At 36.7% G+C, this 21,294-nt stretch overlaps 2 protein-coding genes across 2 annotated transcripts; one reads left to right on the top strand and one right to left on the bottom strand.

Annotated features, from left to right (window-relative positions):
- The first annotated feature begins 10,448 nt into the window (after positions 1-10,448).
- On the top strand, positions 10,449-16,954 carry LOC120079663 (pumilio homolog 1-like). The gene is made up of 9 exons (XM_039033953.2): positions 10,449-11,525; positions 12,183-13,705; positions 13,798-13,939; positions 14,081-14,188; positions 14,368-14,580; positions 14,728-14,838; positions 14,949-15,143; positions 15,580-15,754; positions 16,375-16,954. The coding sequence occupies exons 1-9, from the start codon at positions 10,893-10,895 to the stop codon at positions 16,422-16,424; spliced, it is 3,150 nt and encodes a 1,049-aa protein (XP_038889881.1). The 5' UTR covers positions 10,449-10,892; the 3' UTR covers positions 16,425-16,954.
- A 1,774-nt stretch (positions 16,955-18,728) lies between these two features.
- On the bottom strand, positions 18,729-21,053 carry LOC120080290 (ribulose bisphosphate carboxylase/oxygenase activase, chloroplastic-like). Its single transcript, XM_039034922.2, has 6 exons — positions 20,956-21,053; positions 20,525-20,859; positions 20,317-20,425; positions 19,975-20,060; positions 19,405-19,877; positions 18,729-19,288 (listed from the first exon to the last, which is right to left on the bottom strand). The coding sequence occupies exons 1-6, from the start codon at positions 20,998-21,000 to the stop codon at positions 19,008-19,010; spliced, it is 1,329 nt and encodes a 442-aa protein (XP_038890850.1). The 5' UTR covers positions 21,001-21,053; the 3' UTR covers positions 18,729-19,007.
- Positions 21,054-21,294: the final 241 nt, after the last annotated feature.

Below are 21,294 nucleotides of genomic sequence, written 5' to 3'. Positions count from 1 at the left end.
AAATGTGCCCACCTTGATGTGCCGGCTCTATGCACCCACCTTCTTGAGTAGATTTTCGCGAGCGCAAATGATCGCATAGCCTTGCATTCGTAATTTCTTAATACGCTCAGATGTTAATTTCTTCGGATCGCATTTCCGCCTTACGCCAACACATTTTCTGCACAAAAATACATAAGTTAACTGTTTTAATGCGATAGACGCATGCGATCACAATGTTGTGAACTTAATGCTTTTGGACGCAATATTGTATATTTTTACCATCACCATCCTGCATTGTTTTATGACTTTCCACTGTAATAACGTGCATTTCTGCTCGTTATCAATTTGCTAAATGATCGGTTCTAAATGATTGAGCGAGAGACTAAATGGTCATCTAGACGATTGCTCGCGAGATATTACTAAACGATCAACTAGACAATTGCTCACGAGATCGAGATATTACTAAACGATCAATTACTCTCAGTCTATGCTATAGATAGAACCTTTCTCCCGCTTACTTGATCGTGTAGTTTGATTGTTTTCTTCCTCCTGCCCTCTACCAAATTCACACAGAGCCCACACCTCCTGGATTCTCACTTTGAGAATACCAAGGTTCCCGAGTGGTAGTGTCGAAGGGTTGTTGTTCGAGGAGCAAACTGTTCGTGATTGTAATGACAGCGAGAGGTTGCCAGACAATTACTCACAAGACCGAGATATTGTTGGACGATTGCTCACGAGAGCGAGAGATTGATGTGCAAGATGAAGGAACTCTTATTCAAGAGAACCCATGAGCGGAAGCAAGATCTTTCCAAACCCGTTGTGACAGAATTAAAGACATTTACAAACATACAGAACAGTTATGCATCTTTTAAAAAATTACAACATGCTTTTATAATTAAATACAAAAGGAGTGAGAGATTTACCTTTGAAGAATGTTTCTTCTGATGATCTCTCACTCTCGTGAAGAACTAGAACAACAAGCTCTCGTTGTCACTTAGAATGCCTACCCAATCTCTCGTTGTCACTTAGATCACGAACAATCTTCTCCACGAACAAGCAACCCCTTAAACACCACCACTCGACAACCTTGGTATTCTCGGAGTGAGAATCCAAGAGGTGTGGGCTCTGTTAGATTTGGTAGAGGGATGGAGGAAGGCAACGATCGAACTATACGACCAAGCAAGTGGGAGAATGAACTGTCTATCGCAGAAACTTTGTATGCTCGATCGTTTAGTAAATCTCACTAGGTACACGATCGTTTAGTAAAAACACTCTTAATCATTTACACGATCGTTTAGTGAATCTCGCTTGGCACGTGATCGTTTAGTAAATCGCTTTACATGATCGTTTAGAGAAAGGCACTTTACACGATCGTTTAGGCTGACGCTTAGAAGGCAATTGTGTAGTCTCTCGTTAGCTAAACGATGAGTAATGCACACAATGAAACGATGTTTTCACAAAATGAAAATATTTTTCATTTTATCCTTCAGTTATGAAAACTGAACATAACCTCCCACTTTCACTGTTAATGGAGAAAAATAACCAACCACAATTATCTTATAATTGTGTAACTATAAATAAATATAATAACTAACTTATCATATTATATTTATAACCTATAGTTTTAATATTACATCATATGTAATATTTAAACCATAGTTCTTTTCTCCTTTACTTAATATAAATCATATTTATATCAAAATCCTCCAATTACTATATTTTATACATCATATCAATTATGTCACATATAATTGAACCATATATAATTAAACTCCCTCTTGTTAATTTGAACACTTCACACTAACCCAAAAACTGATTCTCAACTTGAATCCATTGAGCTACCAAGGGGACCTTATGGACCTGTAGCTTGAAGCTCCAACGGTACGTGAATAGCTGACTAAACTCTTTAATCATAAGATCCACCATCTATTAACTGTTGGGCACTCCATTAAAGACCGACAGCTGCACTCTTCTCACTACAAATATATTTTCGTGTCCATTGGATATAACCAATCAACAGTACGATAACCCTTCACAAATTGTTTGTAAGTATAGCTGGGCCAATTTACCGTTTTGCCCTGTAGTTACATCTAACTCCTTAAGTACCACTGATTCCTCTAATGAACAATACATCATGGTCCTACTATGAGTGGACACCTCTCGAGCCATGAGAAGGTGTGTGGTGCCATATCATTTAAGCCCCAGAATCATCTCTTAAGGGAGTAATCTATCTACTTACCCCTACTTCGGGGAATGCTCAAGTCAAAGATTGAGGCTGGAACCGACGGAACCCTCAGGTCGTGTACTAAGATCGAAGCCAATAAGGGGTAAAGATCGGAGTTGTTAGAGCACTGAGTTAGACCGACGAAATGCTTAAGTCAAAGACTAAAGCTGGGACCGATGGAGTCCTCAAGCCGCGTACTAAGATCAAAGCCAGTAAGGGGCGGAGATCAGAGCCGTTAGAGCATTGAGTTGAAAAATGACGGAATGCTCAAGTCAAAGACTGAGGCTAAAACCGACGGAATCCTCAGGCCGCTTACTAAGATTAAAGCCAATAAGGGGTAGAGATTAGAACCATTAGAGCATTGAGTTGGAAACCGACAAAATGTTCAAGTCAAACATTAAGGCTGGGACCGATGGAACCCTCAAGCCGCGTACTAAGATTGAAGCCAATAAGGGGCGGAGATTAGAGCTGTTAGAGCACTGAGTTGAAACTGACGAAATACTCAAGTCAAAGACTGAGGCTGGAACCAACAGAACCATCAGGCTGCGTACTAAGATCGAAGCCAATAAGGGCGGAGATCAGAGCCATTAGAGCATTGAATTGGAAATCGACGGAATGTTGAAGTCAAAGACTGAGGTTAGGACCGATGGAGTCATCAAGCAGCGTACTAAGATCGAAGCCAGTAGGGGGTGGCGATCAGAGCCGTTAGAGCACGGAGTTGGAAACCGACGGAATGCTCAAGTCAAAGACTGAGGCTGAAACCGACGGAATCCTCAGGCTACGTACTAAGATCGAAGTTAATAAAGAGCGGAGATCAAAGCCGTTAGAGCACTGAGTTGGAAACCGACGGAATGCTCAAGTCAAATATTGAGGCTAGAACCAACGAAACCCTCCGATTGCGTACTAAGATCGAAGCCAATAATGGGTGGAGATCAGAGCCATTAGTGCACTGAGTTGGAAACCGACGGAATGCTCAAGTAAAATACTGAGGCTGGAACTGATGGAACCCTCGGGCCGCGTACTAAGATAGAAGTCAATAAGGGGCGGAGATCAGAGCCGTTAGAGCATTAAGTTGGAAACCGACGGAATGCTCAAGTAAAAAACTAAGGCTGGGACCGATGGAATCCTCAGGTTGCATACTAAGGTTGAAGCCAATAGGGGGCAGAAATCAGAGTCGTTAGAGCACTGAGTTGGAAACTGACGGAATGCTCAAGTCAAAGACTGAGGCTGGATCGATAGAATCCTCAGAGCTTATTTCGTGGATTTGAACTTGAGTTGGTGTTGATGTTAAGGTTGATTTGATGCGATGTGGTTCAATCTCTAATACTTGATCCTCTGATTCTCTCTCGGTTGAGTGGATGTTCTTGACTTGAAGAAGAAAGGCATCGAACGTTCTTGAAGTAGAAGTCTTGAAAGAGTTTTTGTGTCTTCAAGGGTCTTCTATCTTCTAGGAGTGCAGCTTTAGGAGTCTTGAGAGTCTTCTACTTGTTGATGAATTCTCTCTGAGCTCTCTGAATGTAGAATTGTTGACCCTTTGAAATGAGAATAGTTTCTCTATTTATAGGGCTCTCTAATGGGCTTCATGGGTTTAGACTTGGTTGGCCTATGGGTATGACTCTTGGGCCCAATTAGTTTGATTTGGGTTTGATTTGACATCTAGGTCAAATTCAACCTATTTTTGGGTTTAGAGACTTTAACCAAAATAATAATAATATTAAATTGGATTAAGTTAATTTTATCCAATTCAACGGTCATGATGAAACCATGTGGCATCATCGAAATTTATCTTCAACTTCAATTTGGGGCACATGTCAACCCATAATTGGTCCTAAATTTAATATTTTGGAATTTCATCATTAATTTAGCAAACGACGTGGCAATTTGTGGTTGGTCCAAAATTTCTCCTTCAACAGATATACTACATACAAATTTGATATTGATTAACAAGTTTTTATGTTGTGTGTACAGTTTTGGATGTCTCTATTTTTTTATGTGAAGTTTAGAGTTCATTAAGATATATATATATATATATATATATATATATAATATATATTGATTTTATCTTGTTTCTTATGTTGGTTTTGTTATGTTTTTTACCAATATTAGCGATATGATATACTTTAGCAATATCAAATGCACCAAGTGTATCGAATATATAAGCAAAGTGTATCAAGTATATTAGCAATATCAAATGCATCAAGTATATAAATTATATCAAGTATATCAGTAGTATTAAGTGCATCAGTAAGGTGTATCAAGAATATTATCAATATCAAATGCATGCATCAGGTGTACCGAATATATCGATCAAGTGTATCAAGTATATCAAGTATCAAATGCATTAACCAAGTGTATCGAGTATATCAACAATATTAAACGCATCAAGTGTATCAAATATATATATATATATATATATATATCAACAAATGTATCAAGTATATAAGCAATATCAAACATTTCAAGTATATCAAGTGTTCAGATGTACTAAGTGTATTAGGCATCAATCGCCATCCATTTTATTGATATTCAAGTATATTTGTAGTAAATCAAATATCAATCAATCATTATTTGAATTATAACATGAACTTATCATTTTATTGAGATTTCAAGTATATTAGCAATTTCATTTAACATTTATTTGAAAAAAATATGGTACGTTTAATTCATTGTTATTGTCATTAATTATGACTGAGTGTATCATGTATATCAACAATGGACGAATTGTAGTCGATTTGTATCAATGTCATTGTTATACTCAATATAATCTAAACCAATGATAATTGTATACTAATGATGATATGCATGTAAGTTATGTATAATAATTGAAGTGTATCACTAAAAGCATTAACACTAATTCAAAATGCAATTTTAAATATAACATTAATAGATTTTTATTGTGTACGTGGATCTTCTTCCTTATTTCTTGTACTCCTTAATAACTCAAAGTGTATTCGAGATTTATTTTTTAAAATATATCAATAAGCAAAATAAGTAGTATATCATTGATGTTATTGATGATATACCAAAAATTAAGTGTATCAGACAGTATGGTATACTTGTTATTCAATATACCAATAACAACTATTGATATACTAATTTCTGTACACATGTCTGCTTAAGGGCAATGTCGACTTTTCTCAAAATTTAGTTGGGTTGGATGATGACATGTAGAAATGCATGTCATCTTAGGCCTTTTATTTAAAATTATGAAGGATGTTAAGCAGAATATGCGGCAATTATGTTAGGAATTCATGAAAAAATGAGCTTGCGGCGATCAGCATTGAAAATCTCGACTAACCCATTATTATGCGTTCAAATGTCTATTTTTGTAGCTAGCGCAGGAAGTGGACACAAACGCGGAAGCCGGACTACTGCCTAGACGACTGTATGCGAAGAAACTATCCATCGCAAAGGCGAGTGCATACGATCAACGCATGGGTGTTGCGGTGATCAGTCGCATGTGTCCATCGCATAGGAGTTGCGATCGTCAAGCGATTGTGGTCATCGTGTAGAAGTTGCGGTATTAAGCAAATGCAGTCACTGCACGATTGGGCTACACGATAACGTATAATAGAGGGATCAACGCAAGGTTGGTGGAATGGATGCATCAACGCATCTTTCGAGAAAATCAAAAGATGATGTTGACATTTCACCTACACGCGTTAGCAGCAGAGATTCAGAACACGGGGATTGTTGTGTTTAGATGCGATACTAGTGTGGTAAATGCACCGGTTTATCATAAAGAATAAAGAATTTGGTTTTTGCAGAAAATGTAAATTGCGATGAAAATAAATTGCATTAAAGTAAATTGCGATGATAAAATAAATGACTAAACTACTAATGTTACAGGGTGAGGACTGGCTGTGAAGTTGTACAAAAGAATCTAATGAATGCGATGGAAAGTCTTGTGAATGAATCAGAAAGAGAATGAGTAGAGGGAGAGAACATCGCAAGTTCGTCAATCTCGTTAAGGACGCAACTAAGATTCCGCTTTCCCTAGGTTACACCTTTCAGTGATCGGCCGCGTTCTCATACGTCTATGGTGAAACATGGATGAACATAATGAATGCAAGGTTGTTTCCAGCTCTGAAAATACTTCTCGATTTAGTTACCGTATTCTTCCAACCTTCTCTCGATAGGCGGAATAACATTTTCACTTTTGCTTTCACAGGTGAAGATGTCGTCGAGCATGCTTTAGCTAAACTTAGCCGATTACCTTAACAAGGATTAACTCACTCGTTTAATCCTTCCCCTTTACCCAGGGGATTAAGGACACAAGATGGAGAAAATGGATGATAAATGTATGGAAAGGAACAGAGAGATGATAATGATGACGATAATGATATTTAAATCTAAATATCAGCGTTTGATACATGATTTGTGAATGAAAGATTAAAGAAGATGAACACAGTAGATGAATGAAAGAATAGAAACAAATATGGAAAGAGTGTCAATGTCTTGACACAGATCCCGATCGGAGACGTTGTGCTTACCGGCGTGTGGATAAGATGGAGTGGAAAGCTTCCCTCTCAGACTTGCTTCCCAGGTAGAAGTGACCTCTTGCACAGAGCTTCTTCTTCGGGAATGGAAAGAATTTCTTGCTCAGAGACTCACCTTTCAGCCTTGTCTCGTCGTTCTCCCAGATTTTCTCTGTAAAGTCTCTTTAGACCAGCATTCTTTGCAATGAATTCAAGGAAGCTATTTATAGACAAGACCTTGGCTCTTTGTATTGTGGTCCTACTGTGTAAATTCTGATAATTCCTGCTATGGCGTAGTGGAAATGTCCGCTCTGCTCCACGATTAATCTGTCAAAATCGTACAACTGAAAAGTTGTACACTTGTTATAATTGCCTGCGAATGCGTTGCTCTTCACATCTTCGATTGATCGCCGCATGCGATGTAGTTGTTTTGATTATCGCATGCGGTGGAAATGCGTTGATCGCTTGAATCCATGATGGATCGTCACATGCGCTTCATTTGCGTTGATCATTTTTCATTTTAGATTGATTGGCACATGCTGTGTAGATGCGTTGTACATTTTGTCCTTGAGCAATTAATGCATGTGGTGACCTATTTCCTGCAAAACAAAGACTTGGACATTCCATTTTGCCATCGCAATGGGGTTAGTGGGTGTGTTCACGACATTTTATAATTTTCGTATTTCTTAGCCAATTCTTATACTATCGACGCAACTTTTCCTTCTTTTTGCTGCTTAATCTAAATAAAACAACATAAATAACTTGTATTTCTACAAGTTATCAGCCGCAAATGTCAGAATTAGAGCAGTCCATAAATGTTATCGGCGATTCAAGCTCTATATATAAAAGTCGATGAGCAGAATTTCAAATCATCCAGGGTTATACCTGCGATCTAAACTAAAGCGTGAGAAGAAATTTAAGAGTTCTTCATCTCCCTCATCCATTCCGAGTGACGACCGGAGCCTTCGATCGGAGCTAGATCTCGGGAGAGTCAGCTCCACCACCTATCAATGGCACTATCGGCAACCTTGACGCACATCGCTGGAAGTAAGTCATTGCTTCCAGCCGGTCATTTCATTTTCTCTTCTCTTCTTATATTGTATTGTATTACATTTTGGGATTAAAGAATGAATACATTATGTGTTCAATGCATTTCTGTTTCCTTCGATTCCATCTCCATCTTCTTGACTTAGCTTCCCTAGCTTTCATTGCATCACTTAGTGAGATTGCTAGAGTACCGCATACTTAGTCATGTGGATTAGAGATATGAAGCATGTAGCAAACCACCGAGAGGTGTGCATTGTGTGAGTGTGTGAGAAAACCTTATTTGCTTAGGGTGAAGCTGTAGCAACGCCTGTCTATAGGCGGACGCAATGCTTGTCTATGAGTAAAGTCAGCAACAACCAACTACCCGGAAGGGTAAATGGTTGGTCGCATTAAGCAATGTAAGCATGTATTCACTAGAGATAGGAATAATCTTACGTCAACCAGGCTTTTGCAGTTACCTTGTCTTATGTATGCGTCCATCACCCCTTTAGAGCTACTCGGAAGAGAGTCTAAAGAAAGAACCTAAGACTCGGGAAAGCTAGGTTAGAATCAATGCTTGGGAGAGCTAGATTAAGATTGCATAAGCAAGAATGGAGACTTAGGAATAAGTTCCATTTGCTAATACAAATCACGTGCATTTGTGACGGGCGTGTATGACATGAATGCATCAGCTTGCGTTGGCTGAGGTTGCCCTTGCGGTCACTCTTAAGGGTTGTGCTGAAGACATCTCCACATTTTAGCTATTTTTCCATCCATTTACTTCCCATCAATAGTTGTCGTGCCTCTACCTCTCATGCAAACTTCTCATTGCGTTGTCTGTTAGTTAGGAGTAGGAGTAGTGTTAGCATAGAAACCCCTCCATCATTCTTTTATTCAACCGCCGCATATACATTACCGCATAGCATTTAGTTACAAGTCCATGAGTTCGACTTTGGATCACTCGAGAAACTTGCATTTGCGTTATACTTGGCATGAGCGCAAGAAAACTTGTGGCAGGAACACATGGTCATCACATACATTCGTTAACGCATAGTTCACTCCAATGCATGACCACTGACGCATGATAATCAACGCATATATTAAGAACATGCATCACATATTGCCTTCATCTAATTTTAGTTATCAAGTCCTGACAATTTGGTAATCTAAATTTCCGTCATCATTGGACCAACGTTTTTGCTATAACTGCAAAACATAAAACATAGAAGACACGCATTCAATTTCGTATTTCCTTTTATTTAAAGTTGCATCTGTCCCTATTTTTTTTTTTTAGTAATTATCTATATCTATAAAAATATATTGGAGATATTAATTAGTCTTTAATATATCAAAATTTATAGGGCAAATATTTTAGGTTAAACAACACATTTGGTCCCTAAACTTTTATATGAGAAACAATTTAGTTCTTGAACTTTTGTGGATAAGATTGTCCCTATATTCTCAAATTTGCAACATTTTGTCTATAAACTTGAATAAGCAACAATTTAGTCTTTATTATGAAACTTCTCTTCAAAATCAAGTGTCAAATTTATTATATAACAACTTAATCATTATATTTTATTAAAACAAGTAATTTTGGACCTACATGTGTATGAAATTTTATTAAATTTTAATAATATTTTTTTTACAATAAAAACTAAATTGTTACGAATGGTAAAGTACAATAAATTAAATGACTAAATTGTTATAAATTTATAGATAAAAAGACTAAATTATTATATTAATAAAAGTTTGTGGCCAAAGTGATTTTTAACCAAATATTTTAATTTAGAGCTTAGAAAAATGTCTTCAAAATTGGCCTATTTCGGCCAGTTCACTGTCTGTTTTGTTAGGAAATTCAATAAAAAAATAAAAATAAAAAATAACAAAAGAAACGGTATTGGCGCCCACGCGCGGTCCAAAAAGCGTGAGGGATAGGGCCCACTCCCGTTTTTTCAGTTTAGAAAACTTTGGTACAGTTACCGCACCTGATCACTCCCTCCCTTTAACACGGACACTTGTCCTTATTACACTGGATATCGCCTCAAACTCGGATCTTTTTACTTACGTGGCATTTACTTCTTTTTTTTTTCACTCTTATTATTATTATTATTTTTTTAAATTTAACAAATCACGTCAAAAATAACATTAACAACATTTTCACCTAGTATATCTTAATCAAGGGAAAAAAAACATTAAATTTTATTTTACTTCTTTTTTCCCTTTTAAAAATGTTTATACGATCAAATTTTGTAGTAGTTTTTCGTTGACATGATCAATGGTTTCGAAAATGTAGACAGTACACTTTAAATTTTTCTTATTTTATATATTGATAAATGAATTTTGAAAAGAAAATTATAGAATTCGACACTAAAATTAGTAATATGGAGGGAAGGAAGTTGAGATTATAATATTTTTCCTAGATTTTTTTTTTGGCAATTCCAAGTTTAGAAAATGGAAAAACATCGTAATAAAATATTAACAAATTCCAACAAATTAGATATACTCGGCAATTTTCTCTCCTTCCATCTAATTCATATCTTTTATGTTTTTAAAGCTTTCATTTTTTTTTACCTAAAATAAAAAAAATAAAATAAAAAATAGAATTCCAAAATGGGCAAAATCTTTTGCATTAATAACTGAAATAAAACCCTAAAAGGATATCTTGTAAGAATATATCCACTAGAATTGATCCTGTCCGTTCATTTTTTAGTTTAACGGTTGAGATGTTTCCACCACTCGTGCTTATCATTCCCCTTCCTCACTCCACTGTCTCCTTTCTTGGCATTCTTCTCCCCTGTGAAAAAGAGAGAACAAAAAAATGGCTAAGCCCTTCTTCTTCTTCGATCATCTTTTCGTTCTAGACCCAATCTGATGCTTATATTACTGTAATCCAAACACTAATCAATAAGTAAAAGAAATCTCAAGTTTTGACGAACAGAGCTGTTTCCTTCATTTATCTTCTTTTTTTCCCCCCCTGTTTTTTCTGCCCCTTTTGTTTGGATTCTTGTTTTGAAGTTATGGGGTTGTAATTTTTTGTGTTGGGTATTGATTGCTTGAGACATTCAAACGAAACCCACTTGTATTGTTTCGATTTTGAGCTCGTTTTTAGCTCAAAGTTGGGATTTTTTTTTAATAAAAAAAACCCAGTTCTGTTTTTTTTTTGGGGGGTTTTGGTGTTAGTAATGGTTACCGATACTTATTCGAAATTGGGGACTGATATTTCACTGCGATCGGCGCTGAAAAGTGGCGATTATGGTGAGGATTTAGGGATGTTGATACGGCAACAGAGGCAACAACAGCACGAAGCTGTGAGTGACAGAGAGAAGGAACTCAACCTTTGCCGGAGTGGCTCTGCGCCGCCGACCGTTGAGGGCTCTTTAACTGCCGTTGGAGGTATGTTTAATGCTTCTGACTTATTGGGATTCAACAAAACTGCCGGAAAAGGTTTCATTTCTGATGAAGAGCTTCGTTCTGATCCTGCTTATGTTAACTATTACTATTCCAATGTGAATCTGAACCCTCGCCTTCCGCCGCCGCTGCTTTCTAAGGAGGATTGGCGGTTTGCGCAGCGGCTGCACGGCGGAGGTGCCGGAGGATTAGGTGGGATTGGAGATAGGAGGGAAGGTAGTAGAGGTGGTGATGAAGGGGTTAATGGGAATGGTTCGCTTTTCATGTTGCAGCCTGGTGTTGGAGCCAAAGAGGATTCCGGTGTCGAATTGAGGCGGGTTGCTGGTGATTGGACCGGCGATGGCCTTATCGGGCTGCCGGGGTTGGGACTTGGAAGTAGGAAGAAAAGCATTGCAGAGATCCTTCAGGTGATGATGCTTTTGATTGTTTTATATTTATATGAGGCTGTGGTTTTCTTTAGATAATGTATTGTTTTGTTCATTTATGTTTTTGGAAGAATCCTTTTCCCTTAAAATAGCTGTGAACTTGATAAAGTTGTGATTTTTTTGCTTTTCTTTGCCATAACACTGATGATCCTAACATTCCCAATTGTAGATTCTTTTTGAACTAAATTGCATTCTTATATTTACTGTTACTTATCATATACATGTTACAGTGATGTCTTATATAAAAGATGTATATTGTGGTCAGCATTTAAAAAAGCCAGCTTAGTTGTGCCAGCTCTTCAACTGGTAAGGAAGAAACACATGAATATTCTGAAAAGATATTCATTTTTTCCCCTTACAATCTAAAATGAAAATTATATTTTCTTAAAAAATTTTCTTATTATTTATCATACCATTTTTCTCATATATATACACAGTTTATTTACATTTTTTCAATTGTGTGCATAATGATAGAGAGCCTGTGTTTAATCCCGTAGGGTTATTGCACTTTAGGTGCTTTTTGAGCTTTAATAATCACTGATTGTAGTGAGATTGATTATGTTTTGTCTTCTTTTTCAATAGACAATTTCTTCAGTTAAGTTACTTCTACATAGTTTAATTTTTTATTTTCGATGGCAGGATGATATAAGCAATGGAATAAATATCTCCCGACATCCTTCTCGTCCGACTAGCCGCAATGCATTTGAGGACACTTTGGAAGCTTCAGAAAGCCAATTTGCTTATTTACATCAAGATATGGCAACAATTGGTGGGAACAAACAGGGAATATCTGCAGTCCAAGGAGTTGGTGCCACTACCCCTCATACTTATGCATCAGCTGTAGGAGCCTCCTTGTCGAGAAGTGCAACTCCCGATCCTCAACTTGTAGCAAGAGCTCCGAGTCCTCGTATTCCTCCTGTTGGTGGGAGGATCTCTAGCACTATGGATAAAAGAAGTGCTTCTGGTCCAAATTCTTTCAATGGAGTTTCGTTGAAGGCGAGTGACCCTTCAGACCTGGTGTCTTCTTTTTCTGGCATGAATTTGTCCACAAATGGTATTCTAGATGATGACAGCCACTTGCGGTCGGATATTCAGCAGGATATTGATGATCGTCATAACTTCTTCAATTTGCAAGCTGATCAAAATGATATGAAAAGGTATCTAGGTCTAAAGAACTCAGACTCTGGGAAGTTTCATTTGCATTCATCTTCTCATTCAGCTAGAGGATCTCATCAAAATAATTCTCTTGCGTCGGGTGTTGATCAAGTAGAATTCAACAAGCAAGCTGTTTCTTCCCCTACATATATGAAGGGGCCATATAAACAAACACTTAATAATGCAAGAGGTTCGCCATCTCGCAATCAGAATATCGACAATGCAAATTCTTCTTTCTTGAATTATGGATTCAGTGGCTATACTACTAATCCTCCAGTTTCCTCAATTGTTGGGACCCATCTTGGCAGTGGTAATTTACCTCCGCTGTACGAGAATGCTGCTGCTGCATCAGCTATGGGAATGAGTGGCATGAATAATAGAGCATTCAATGGATTGGCTTTAGGATCGAGTATGTTGGAAACAGCCAGCGAATTTCAAAACAACAGCAGGTTGGAAAATCATAATGCGATGAACAGTATGCAGTTACCTGGATTAGATCCATCTTACATTCAATATTTGGGATCAAATGAATATGCTGCTGCACAGGTGGCCGGGATTAGTGACCCTCCATTGGATGGCGAAAGTTTGATGGGTAATGGATATATGGATTTATTGGGAGTCCAAAAAGCCTACCTGGGAGCATTGCTTTCACCTCAAAACTCACAATTTGTTCTACCTTACTTTGGTAAATCTGGCAGTCTAAATCATAACTACTATGGCAATCCAGGCTATGGTCTTGGCATGTCGTATCCTGGAAGTCCATTAGCTGGATCCCTTCTTCCTGGTTCTCCTGCTGGATCTGGTAATGCCCTCAACCACATCAGTAAGGCCTTGCGCTTCTCTTCGGGAATGAGAAATTTTGCTGGAGGTGGCCTTGGAGGTTGGCATTCTGAAGCTGGTGGCAATATGAATGGAGGTTTTGTGTCTTCTTTGCTTGATGAGTTCAAAAGCAATAAAAGCAAATGTTTTGAACTTTCAGAAATTGCTGGCCATGTTTTTGAGTTCAGGTATTCGCCATTTGACGCTTTATACTGCTATGCTGTTACTAAATGCAGCCTGCCCTGAATGGAAATGTTTCTTTCATTGTCCTTTTAAACAGCTCCGATCAATATGGAAGTCGTTTCATTCAACAGAAACTTGAAACTGCCTCTGTAGAAGAGAAAGATATGGTTTTCCATGAAATTATGCCACAAGCTCTTTCCTTAATGACCGATGTTTTTGGTAATTATGTTGTTCAGAAGGTATTGTTTTACATTTGACTTTTGTTTGTACTGGCTTGTCTATAATTGTATTAAGGAAATGAGATCATGGATGACATGATTGATGATTGAATAACTAATAATTTGTTTTGGACTTAATTACGAGTGTCTGTTGTTATCCAGTTTTTTGAGCACGGAACTGCATCTCAAATAAGGGAATTAGCTGATCAACTCAACGGACATGTGCTGGCACTCAGTCTGCAAATGTATGGCTGCCGAGTGATTCAGAAGGTCTGTGTTGCCTGCCTGTTTTCTTTTTGGAAAATCTCCAGTTTCCTTTGATATTGAATTCCTTTTCTTTATACAACGTTTCACTGCCGTTATCTCATACAAATTTGTGTTGGACCTAAAAAAGTTGTCCACTTTTTCAACGTAACCGAAATATTATGGTCTCTCAAACATTATTTCAGGCAATTGAAGTGGTCAATGTCGACCAGCAGACTAAAATGGTTACCGAATTAGATGGTCAGATCATGCGTTGTGTACGTGACCAAAATGGGAACCATGTTGTACAGAAGTGCATTGAATGCATTCCTGAGGAAGCAATTCAGTTCATCGTTTCAACATTTTATGACCAAGTTGTTACATTATCGACTCATCCGTATGGTTGTCGTGTTATACAGGTAAGGGAATTCATTTTTTTTCATTTTGTACCATCTTCTCTGATTTTTGGCAAACTAAATTGTGTTATTATTATGAAACTTACTACACTAATGATTACATTTATATTGGTTGGAATGATAAAATCACACTACAATTTGCTCTCTCAGAGAGTCCTTGAGCACTGCCACAACCCGAAAACGCAGCATATAATGATGGACGAGATTTTGCAGTCTGTCTGCACGTTGGCTCAAGATCAGTATGGAAATTATGTTGTGCAGGTTTGCCATTAATCAAGAGACTCTTTTTATTAGCTAAAGACATTGTCTGCTCTAATAAGCTTGTCACTGAAGCACTTTAATTTACTAATTCATTGCCCTTGCTCTTACAGCATGTATTGGAGCACGGGAAGCCACACGAACGTTCTGCTATTATAAAGAAACTGACTGGGCAGATAGTTCAAATGAGTCAACAGAAGTTCGCCTCTAATGTCATTGAGAAATGTCTAACTTTTGGAACTTCTTCTGAACGCCAGGCCTTGGTGAATGAGATGCTCGGTACCACTGATGAAAATGAGCCCCTTCAGGTGTTTGTCCACGTCCCACCTGCACTTTTTCCCCCTCAATACGACCAAGAAATATCCCCACCCTCGACCTGCCTGAAAATGGAAGTTAATAGTAGGAAAATATCTCTATTGCCTTTGTATGACATTTTTTTGAAGTGGGAACTCACTATCTGCTTCAAAAGGAGAAATTTGACAAAGATATTCCTCTCTACTGCATGTTTTTGTTCAAAGCATGACATATTCTTGTCTTCGGTACCGCAATTGTCATCCTAATGATATTCTAATCCTTCCTAGAGAGGAAATTTTTAACTTCAGAGCAGTTTTTCAATGAAACTTCTTGTTTCTATGGATAATTTATTCATACAAATGTGTCTTCATTTTCTTTTCCTACAATTCAGATGGTCGGATAGAGTGACAAATGTCGTAACGCTCTCTTTTATTCTGTTGTTGAATCCAGGTTATGATGAAGGATCAGTTTGCAAACTACGTTGTACAGAAAGTGCTGGAAACTTGTGATGACCAGCAACTTGAACTAATTCTTAACAGGATAAAAGTTCATCTCAATGCTCTGAAGAAGTATACCTATGGTAAGCACATAGTTGCTCGTGTGGAGAAACTCGTCGCTGCTGGAGGTACGATCTTTCCATCTACCAATGCTTTTGCTTGCTGTTTCATTCTTGTTTTACTTTTGCACAAGGTAGAACATTCCTTATAGCTTCAATAGATTCAAAACTTTGTTGCACAATGATATTTATTCCTAAACTGCCAAGGAGAAATAGAATCACAAGTGAGAATAAAAGAGGATAGCCAGTAGTTAAAGTAGTCTTGGAAGATAAAAAGGAAAAGGATAGGGCAAATATCAATTGATAACCTTGAAGTTTTGGGGTTGTATCAATTAACACCCTAAACTAATAATTGTATCAAAGTATACTTAGACCCTGAACTGTATAAGTGTATCAGTTTACACTCTGAACTAATAGTTTCACACTATATTGGTCAAACGAAATATAGAGGACGGTGTAAATTATTACATTTATAAAAGTTCAGGGTTTAAATTGATATAACCTCTAAAGTTTAGGGGTGTAAATTGATGATATTTTCTCAGAAAGATAAAAACACAAACGAGAGGAAGAGAAGTAGACCTTCTAAACTGTTCACAAGTTTGTTTGCATTTTCAATAGTGATTGATCTTGATTGATACTATACTACTTCAACGTCGAGGTATCTAAAACGAACTTAAACTGTATGACAGAGAGGAGGATTAGCATTCTGACTCCGAAGCCAGCACAGGTGGTTGGTTAGGGAAGCAGGGAAGAAAGTTGTACAGCTAACCAAGGATAGCACAAAGCGCGGTCTCTCTTTCCGCTTCCGTTTAATATCTGTCTAGTAAGTAATAGCTGCTGTATCTATATGATTCAGATAGAAGCTGACTTAAAATAAGAAAAAAAACCAAGTACAAAAAGTAAAAAAAAATGGGTAAAAAAAAGGAACTGTTGGCTGTACATTTTATAATCTGAGAGTATAGAGAAAATGAAGGTAGATGAAGAGAATTGAGGGACAGATGAACAAAGCTTGATGGCTCTGCCCCTAAAGAGAAGAGGAAGTTTTAGTATTTGAGTTTTGTTTTTAAGGGTGTAAAAAGGGAGAGGAGGAAGAGGAAGTAGAAAATGTTTAATGGGATGATGATGATGATCAAATCATGGGTTGTACAAATATTAGCTGGTGGAGTTATGTTTTTCCCTTTTTTTTTGTTAGGATTTGTTTTCTTTTGATTATGTATGAGATTTTGATTCTTCATCTTTGTTATTTCATCAACTTTTTCCTTTCTTAAAGTTGAGTTTTTTGCTTGTAAAATGATCATTTAGTAGGCTTTTTTGTTGAATTATGTTAATTGCTGCATGCTGGGATGTTAAATCTATTTTAATGGTATATAATTAGGTCGTAGTGGATAGCTGTTTTGTTTGCCGTTGATTTTGGTTTTGTTTGAACATATATTTCTTTAACGTAATTGCAATGGGTAGCACTTTCAGATTATAGAATTGTAAATATGGTAAAATTTAACTGTGATAAATCCTATTATTAATAGATTCTTATTAGCAACATCGTCTATCATAATAAAATTTAACTGTGATAAACTCTATCGTTGATAGGCTCTTATTAGCAACATCATCTATCATGATAGATTTCAAAAGTTGGATTTAGATTTTGTTTTATTTGTAAATTCTTGTGCATTGTGCTATATTTGTTAATACCTTAGACTTGATTGTTATATTTGTGATTACCTTTTTTTTTCCTTTCTTTTTTTCAAACCCTTGTAGATAAAACTTCTAAATTAATACATTTTTTAAAAAGAAAATTGGGCACATGTTTCAAAATATAGTGTAGATAAGTTTATTTTTTCAAAACTAGAACGTAATCAAAGGTCAATGTTGTATTTTTTTTTCTTCTTTTAATTTAAAATGGTTATGCTAAGTATATGAATCTGTCTATTTGGTCAATGCACTTTTAATTGTCTAATAAATTCAATATTTTTTTAATTGTTTTATAGGTCTGTCAAATTCAAAATTTTAGAAAATTAATCTTTGTCTTATTAGCTTTATAGGTATTATTTATATAATAATATCTTTTTAAAAATTGTCTTATAGGTAAATTGTCTTATAGGTATTATTTATATATTAATTTGAATATTATCTCTATTGAAACTCTAATTTTCCAAGTTAGTGTTTAGTAGATTCAAAATTTATTATTAGCTTTATAAAATATTACACATTTTTAAGAATAGAAGTTCATTGTTTTGTTAAATTATTCCCACATTTGAAACTAACCACTTTCTAGTTTTCAAAATTGGGGGAAAAAAAAAAGTTATAATTTCTTTTAGAAATGGTTACAAAATATGAATTTCTTGGCTGCCTAACTTTTTACTATTAAAACACCAATTTTAGGACAAAAAACTAGTAATGAAATTATGTGTAAAAGTTACAATAGTACATTCATAAATCTTTGTATCAATTTATATGTAATAATTTTAGAATGAGAGTTTCGAACCTCTAACCTATTTGTTGAGGATACAGATATTATATTAGTTGAATTATGTTCATGTTGGTAATCTAATATTAGGAAATATGCTTCCTCTATATCTTAAATTTCTAAAACGTTTAATGTACTATGAAGTATTTTTGGTAGATTAATATTCATTTGGTTTAAATATTACTTTAATTCTTGTAATATGGTTTTGATTCATTTTGGTTATTCTACTTTTTATTTTAGTTCATTTTTGTCATTGTATTTTTAAAAAGGGGTCATTTTGGTTTCTTTTGTTTAATTTAACATTTCATTTTTAAATGATAAAAAATGTCATTTTTTGAAAGTAGGGAGACAAAAGTGAATCAAAGTTGAAAGTATGACTAACATGAACGTATTAAAAACACATAAACCAAAATAAACGAAAGTTGAAAGTACGTGAATTAACATGAATATATTAAAAGCACATTAACCAAAGTTGAAAGTACATGGACTAACATGAAAGGAAAATCAAAATGAATCAAAGACGAGTAGTATTTGAATCTAAACTAAAAGTCGAAAATATAAACAATTTCAAACACAAACTTTAGAAGCGAAACAGATCATTTTGCCCATTTGAATATAAGTGAAAGAAGAATTACAACAGTTCTTTTTTTCCACAAAGCAAATTGAAACACAAAAGTCACAAAATGAGAAACAAAAGTAACAATATACTTTTATTTTGATATGTGATTTTGGATCCACAAAAGAAGAAAGAACAAAAAGGCCTGACGAATATAGATCAGGCAAATCCCATAATGAGCATTCCTTTCCCCACCTGAAGTGTCATCAAATCAGATCAACAGAGAACAGACCAAGCTTAATTTAGAAAGCTCCTCTACTAATGGCATCTTCATTGGCATTTCCAAGAGCAGCCTCATTCAAGTAAGTATCAGCCAATTGCACCCTCTTCACATTCTCTTGTTCTTGAACCAACATGTTACCATACTCCAACAGCTTTTCAAGTGTCATCTTTGGCTGCTCGAACTTCGGTGGTGGCTCCCTCGAGTTCACCAGTTTCTTCCCTACGTCCTGAACTCCAACACCAACGATCCACTTCCTTACTTCGTCATCGTACACTCTCGCCCTTAGAGCACCGAAGAAATCTATCCAACAAAATAGGAAAAAAGGGTTAAGCAGCCTGTAGTTTGTCTACCCGTTTAGTGTGCAAGAGGTTTTATATTCAAACCCTTGTAGTGTCATGTCATGAGTAGTAACTCACCAATGGATTGGCCTGGGAAGGTGTCAACCAACTTGACGATGTCCTCATCGGCGACATTGTCGGTACGGAAGATACCTTTGCAGACACCGATACGGTCTTCCCTAGTTGGAGCCCAGTAGAATTTCTCCATACGACCATCACGGATGAGAGGAGCGTAAAGAGTGGAGAAGTCGTTACCAGTGACAATGATTGGAACTCGGGGGTTCTCCTCCTTGTTGTACATTCCAGGTAGTTGGACATTGGTTGGGTTATCGGCGATGTTCATGAGGGTGGCGTTAACCATCTGGTTGTTGACGGTGTATTGAGTGGTACCTCCAAGACGACCAGCACCCGCATCCAGATCGTTGATGAAGAGGCAAGACATTTTTCCCTTCTTGATTATGTCAGCTGCCTCGCGGTATCGTTGTCGGATCAACTTGGCTGGCTCTCCGGCGTTGCCGCTTTCCAATTCTCCGGCACTCATCATGATTGGGCTGCGTGTAACAGATTAAACGGCCAAATCTTAGAAGTGCAAACCAAATTTTCTAAAACAATGAAAATTGTAAGTAATAAAGACGATTTTGGACTCACTTGATTCCCATCTTGGCAAATACAAGCTCACATTGGAAGGATTTTCCTTGTCCTTTGCCTCCCCACAGACCCAAAATCAGAGGAACCTGAAGCCAGAAAATTTCACCTTTTTCTTCTTAGGAAAAGTTTGAATTTTCCTATTCAGTTTTGAATCACTTTTAGAAGGGTTATATCATAGTATGAATTAAAAAAAAAATTATTATAAAACTTTCAAAAGTACACTAAATCAACACTTGAATGCTTTTTCCAATCAATACTAATTGGTTTTGAGATGAAACCCCATGTTAACTCGACCGCGTTGCATCACAAACTTAGTTTAGATGAATGTAAAGGGTTAGAAACCTTGATGTTTGGGAGGGTCATGAAGTTCTTAGTGATGTGAACAACCAACTTGTCCATGAAAGCAGGAGCAATGTAGTAACCATCCAATAAGTTGTCCATGCCTTCATACCTAGAACACATCCAAAAACAATAAATCAGCTCAAAAAACAACAACAAACTTTGAATTATTCTGTTTTTTTGTGTTCTTTTTTTGGTGTGTGTGTCTTACGATTTAAGTCCTGTACTAAGATACTCATAAGAGCTCATAACAGCATAGTGAGTTCCACTTTGCATGGGAGCTTGAAACAGAGTGTCCACCATTCCCTTTCCTCTTGTGATGTCCTGTTGGTCATCTGATTGGTCATATCCAAGCCCTCTCCATCTATCTTTAGATGTCTGCTTCTCGAGATTCTCGTCCGGGAGCGCATCCGCTGCCACCACTTTAAAGCTGCCCGACGACGCCTTCTGGTTCACAATTCTCGAGTTCACCACTTTCTTCAAACTATTTCCGAAGAACACTGAACTCGGAACTGAAGTTGCCGATCCAGAGCCATTCAAGCTCAGCTGAAATTTACGACAATCAATTTTAACATGATATCAGAGCCACTAAATGTAATCAAACTTGAATTTACGGTTAATTAAGCTAATAGAAGAACTCACTGGTGCATGGTTAACGACTCCGACGGAGGCAGCGGAGGCGGCCATTGGGACTTTTGAGTGTGAAGTACTGGCAGAGGAAGGTAGACTTGGAGAAGGATAAAAAGCAGTGAAGAGTGAGGAGGGACTTTATAGAAGTAAAGAGATGGAGGTTTTGAGTCCATTGAAAAATGATAACCTAACCATGAGTTTCAGAAATTCTCAACAGCCACACAGTTGAGATTAGCTGAGATGACACGTGGCAGAAGGACAGGGGCTTGTGAATTGATCCTCAAAGACCCTTTTAGTGGTTGAATTTAAAGGGATCTTCTTCTCCATTAAAATTTTGGCCATTATTTCATT

Source organism: Benincasa hispida, chromosome 7 (assembly GCF_027475165.1).
Source record: "Benincasa hispida cultivar pf3 chromosome 7, pf3_genome.v1.1, whole genome shotgun sequence".
NCBI classification, from domain to species: domain Eukaryota; kingdom Viridiplantae; phylum Streptophyta; class Magnoliopsida; order Cucurbitales; family Cucurbitaceae; genus Benincasa; species Benincasa hispida.
Note: the sequence above shows the minus strand (reverse complement) of the source record. Positions and strands in the feature narration are given on the sequence as shown.

Bases quoted from the DNA above. Each gene is read 5' to 3' on its own strand.
- LOC120079663 (XM_039033953.2), top strand. From the start codon at position 10,893: ATGGTTACCGATACTTATTCGAAATTGGGGACTGATATTTCACTGCGA. The intron at 14,839-14,948 runs GTTTGCCATTAA...TTGCTCTTACAG, and splicing joins ATGGAAATTATGTTGTGCAG to CATGTATTGGAGCACGGGAA. The intron at 15,755-16,374 runs GTACGATCTTTC...ACTGTATGACAG, and splicing joins GAAACTCGTCGCTGCTGGAG to AGAGGAGGATTAGCATTCTG.
- LOC120080290 (XM_039034922.2), bottom strand. From the start codon at position 21,000: ATGGCCGCCTCCGCTGCCTCCGTCGGAGTCGTTAACCATGCACCA. The intron at 19,878-19,974 runs GTGAGTCCAAAA...TGTTACACGCAG, and splicing joins TTTGCCAAGATGGGAATCAA to CCCAATCATGATGAGTGCCG. The intron at 19,289-19,404 runs GTGAGTTACTAC...TTTGTTGGATAG, and splicing joins CTTCCCAGGCCAATCCATTG to ATTTCTTCGGTGCTCTAAGG.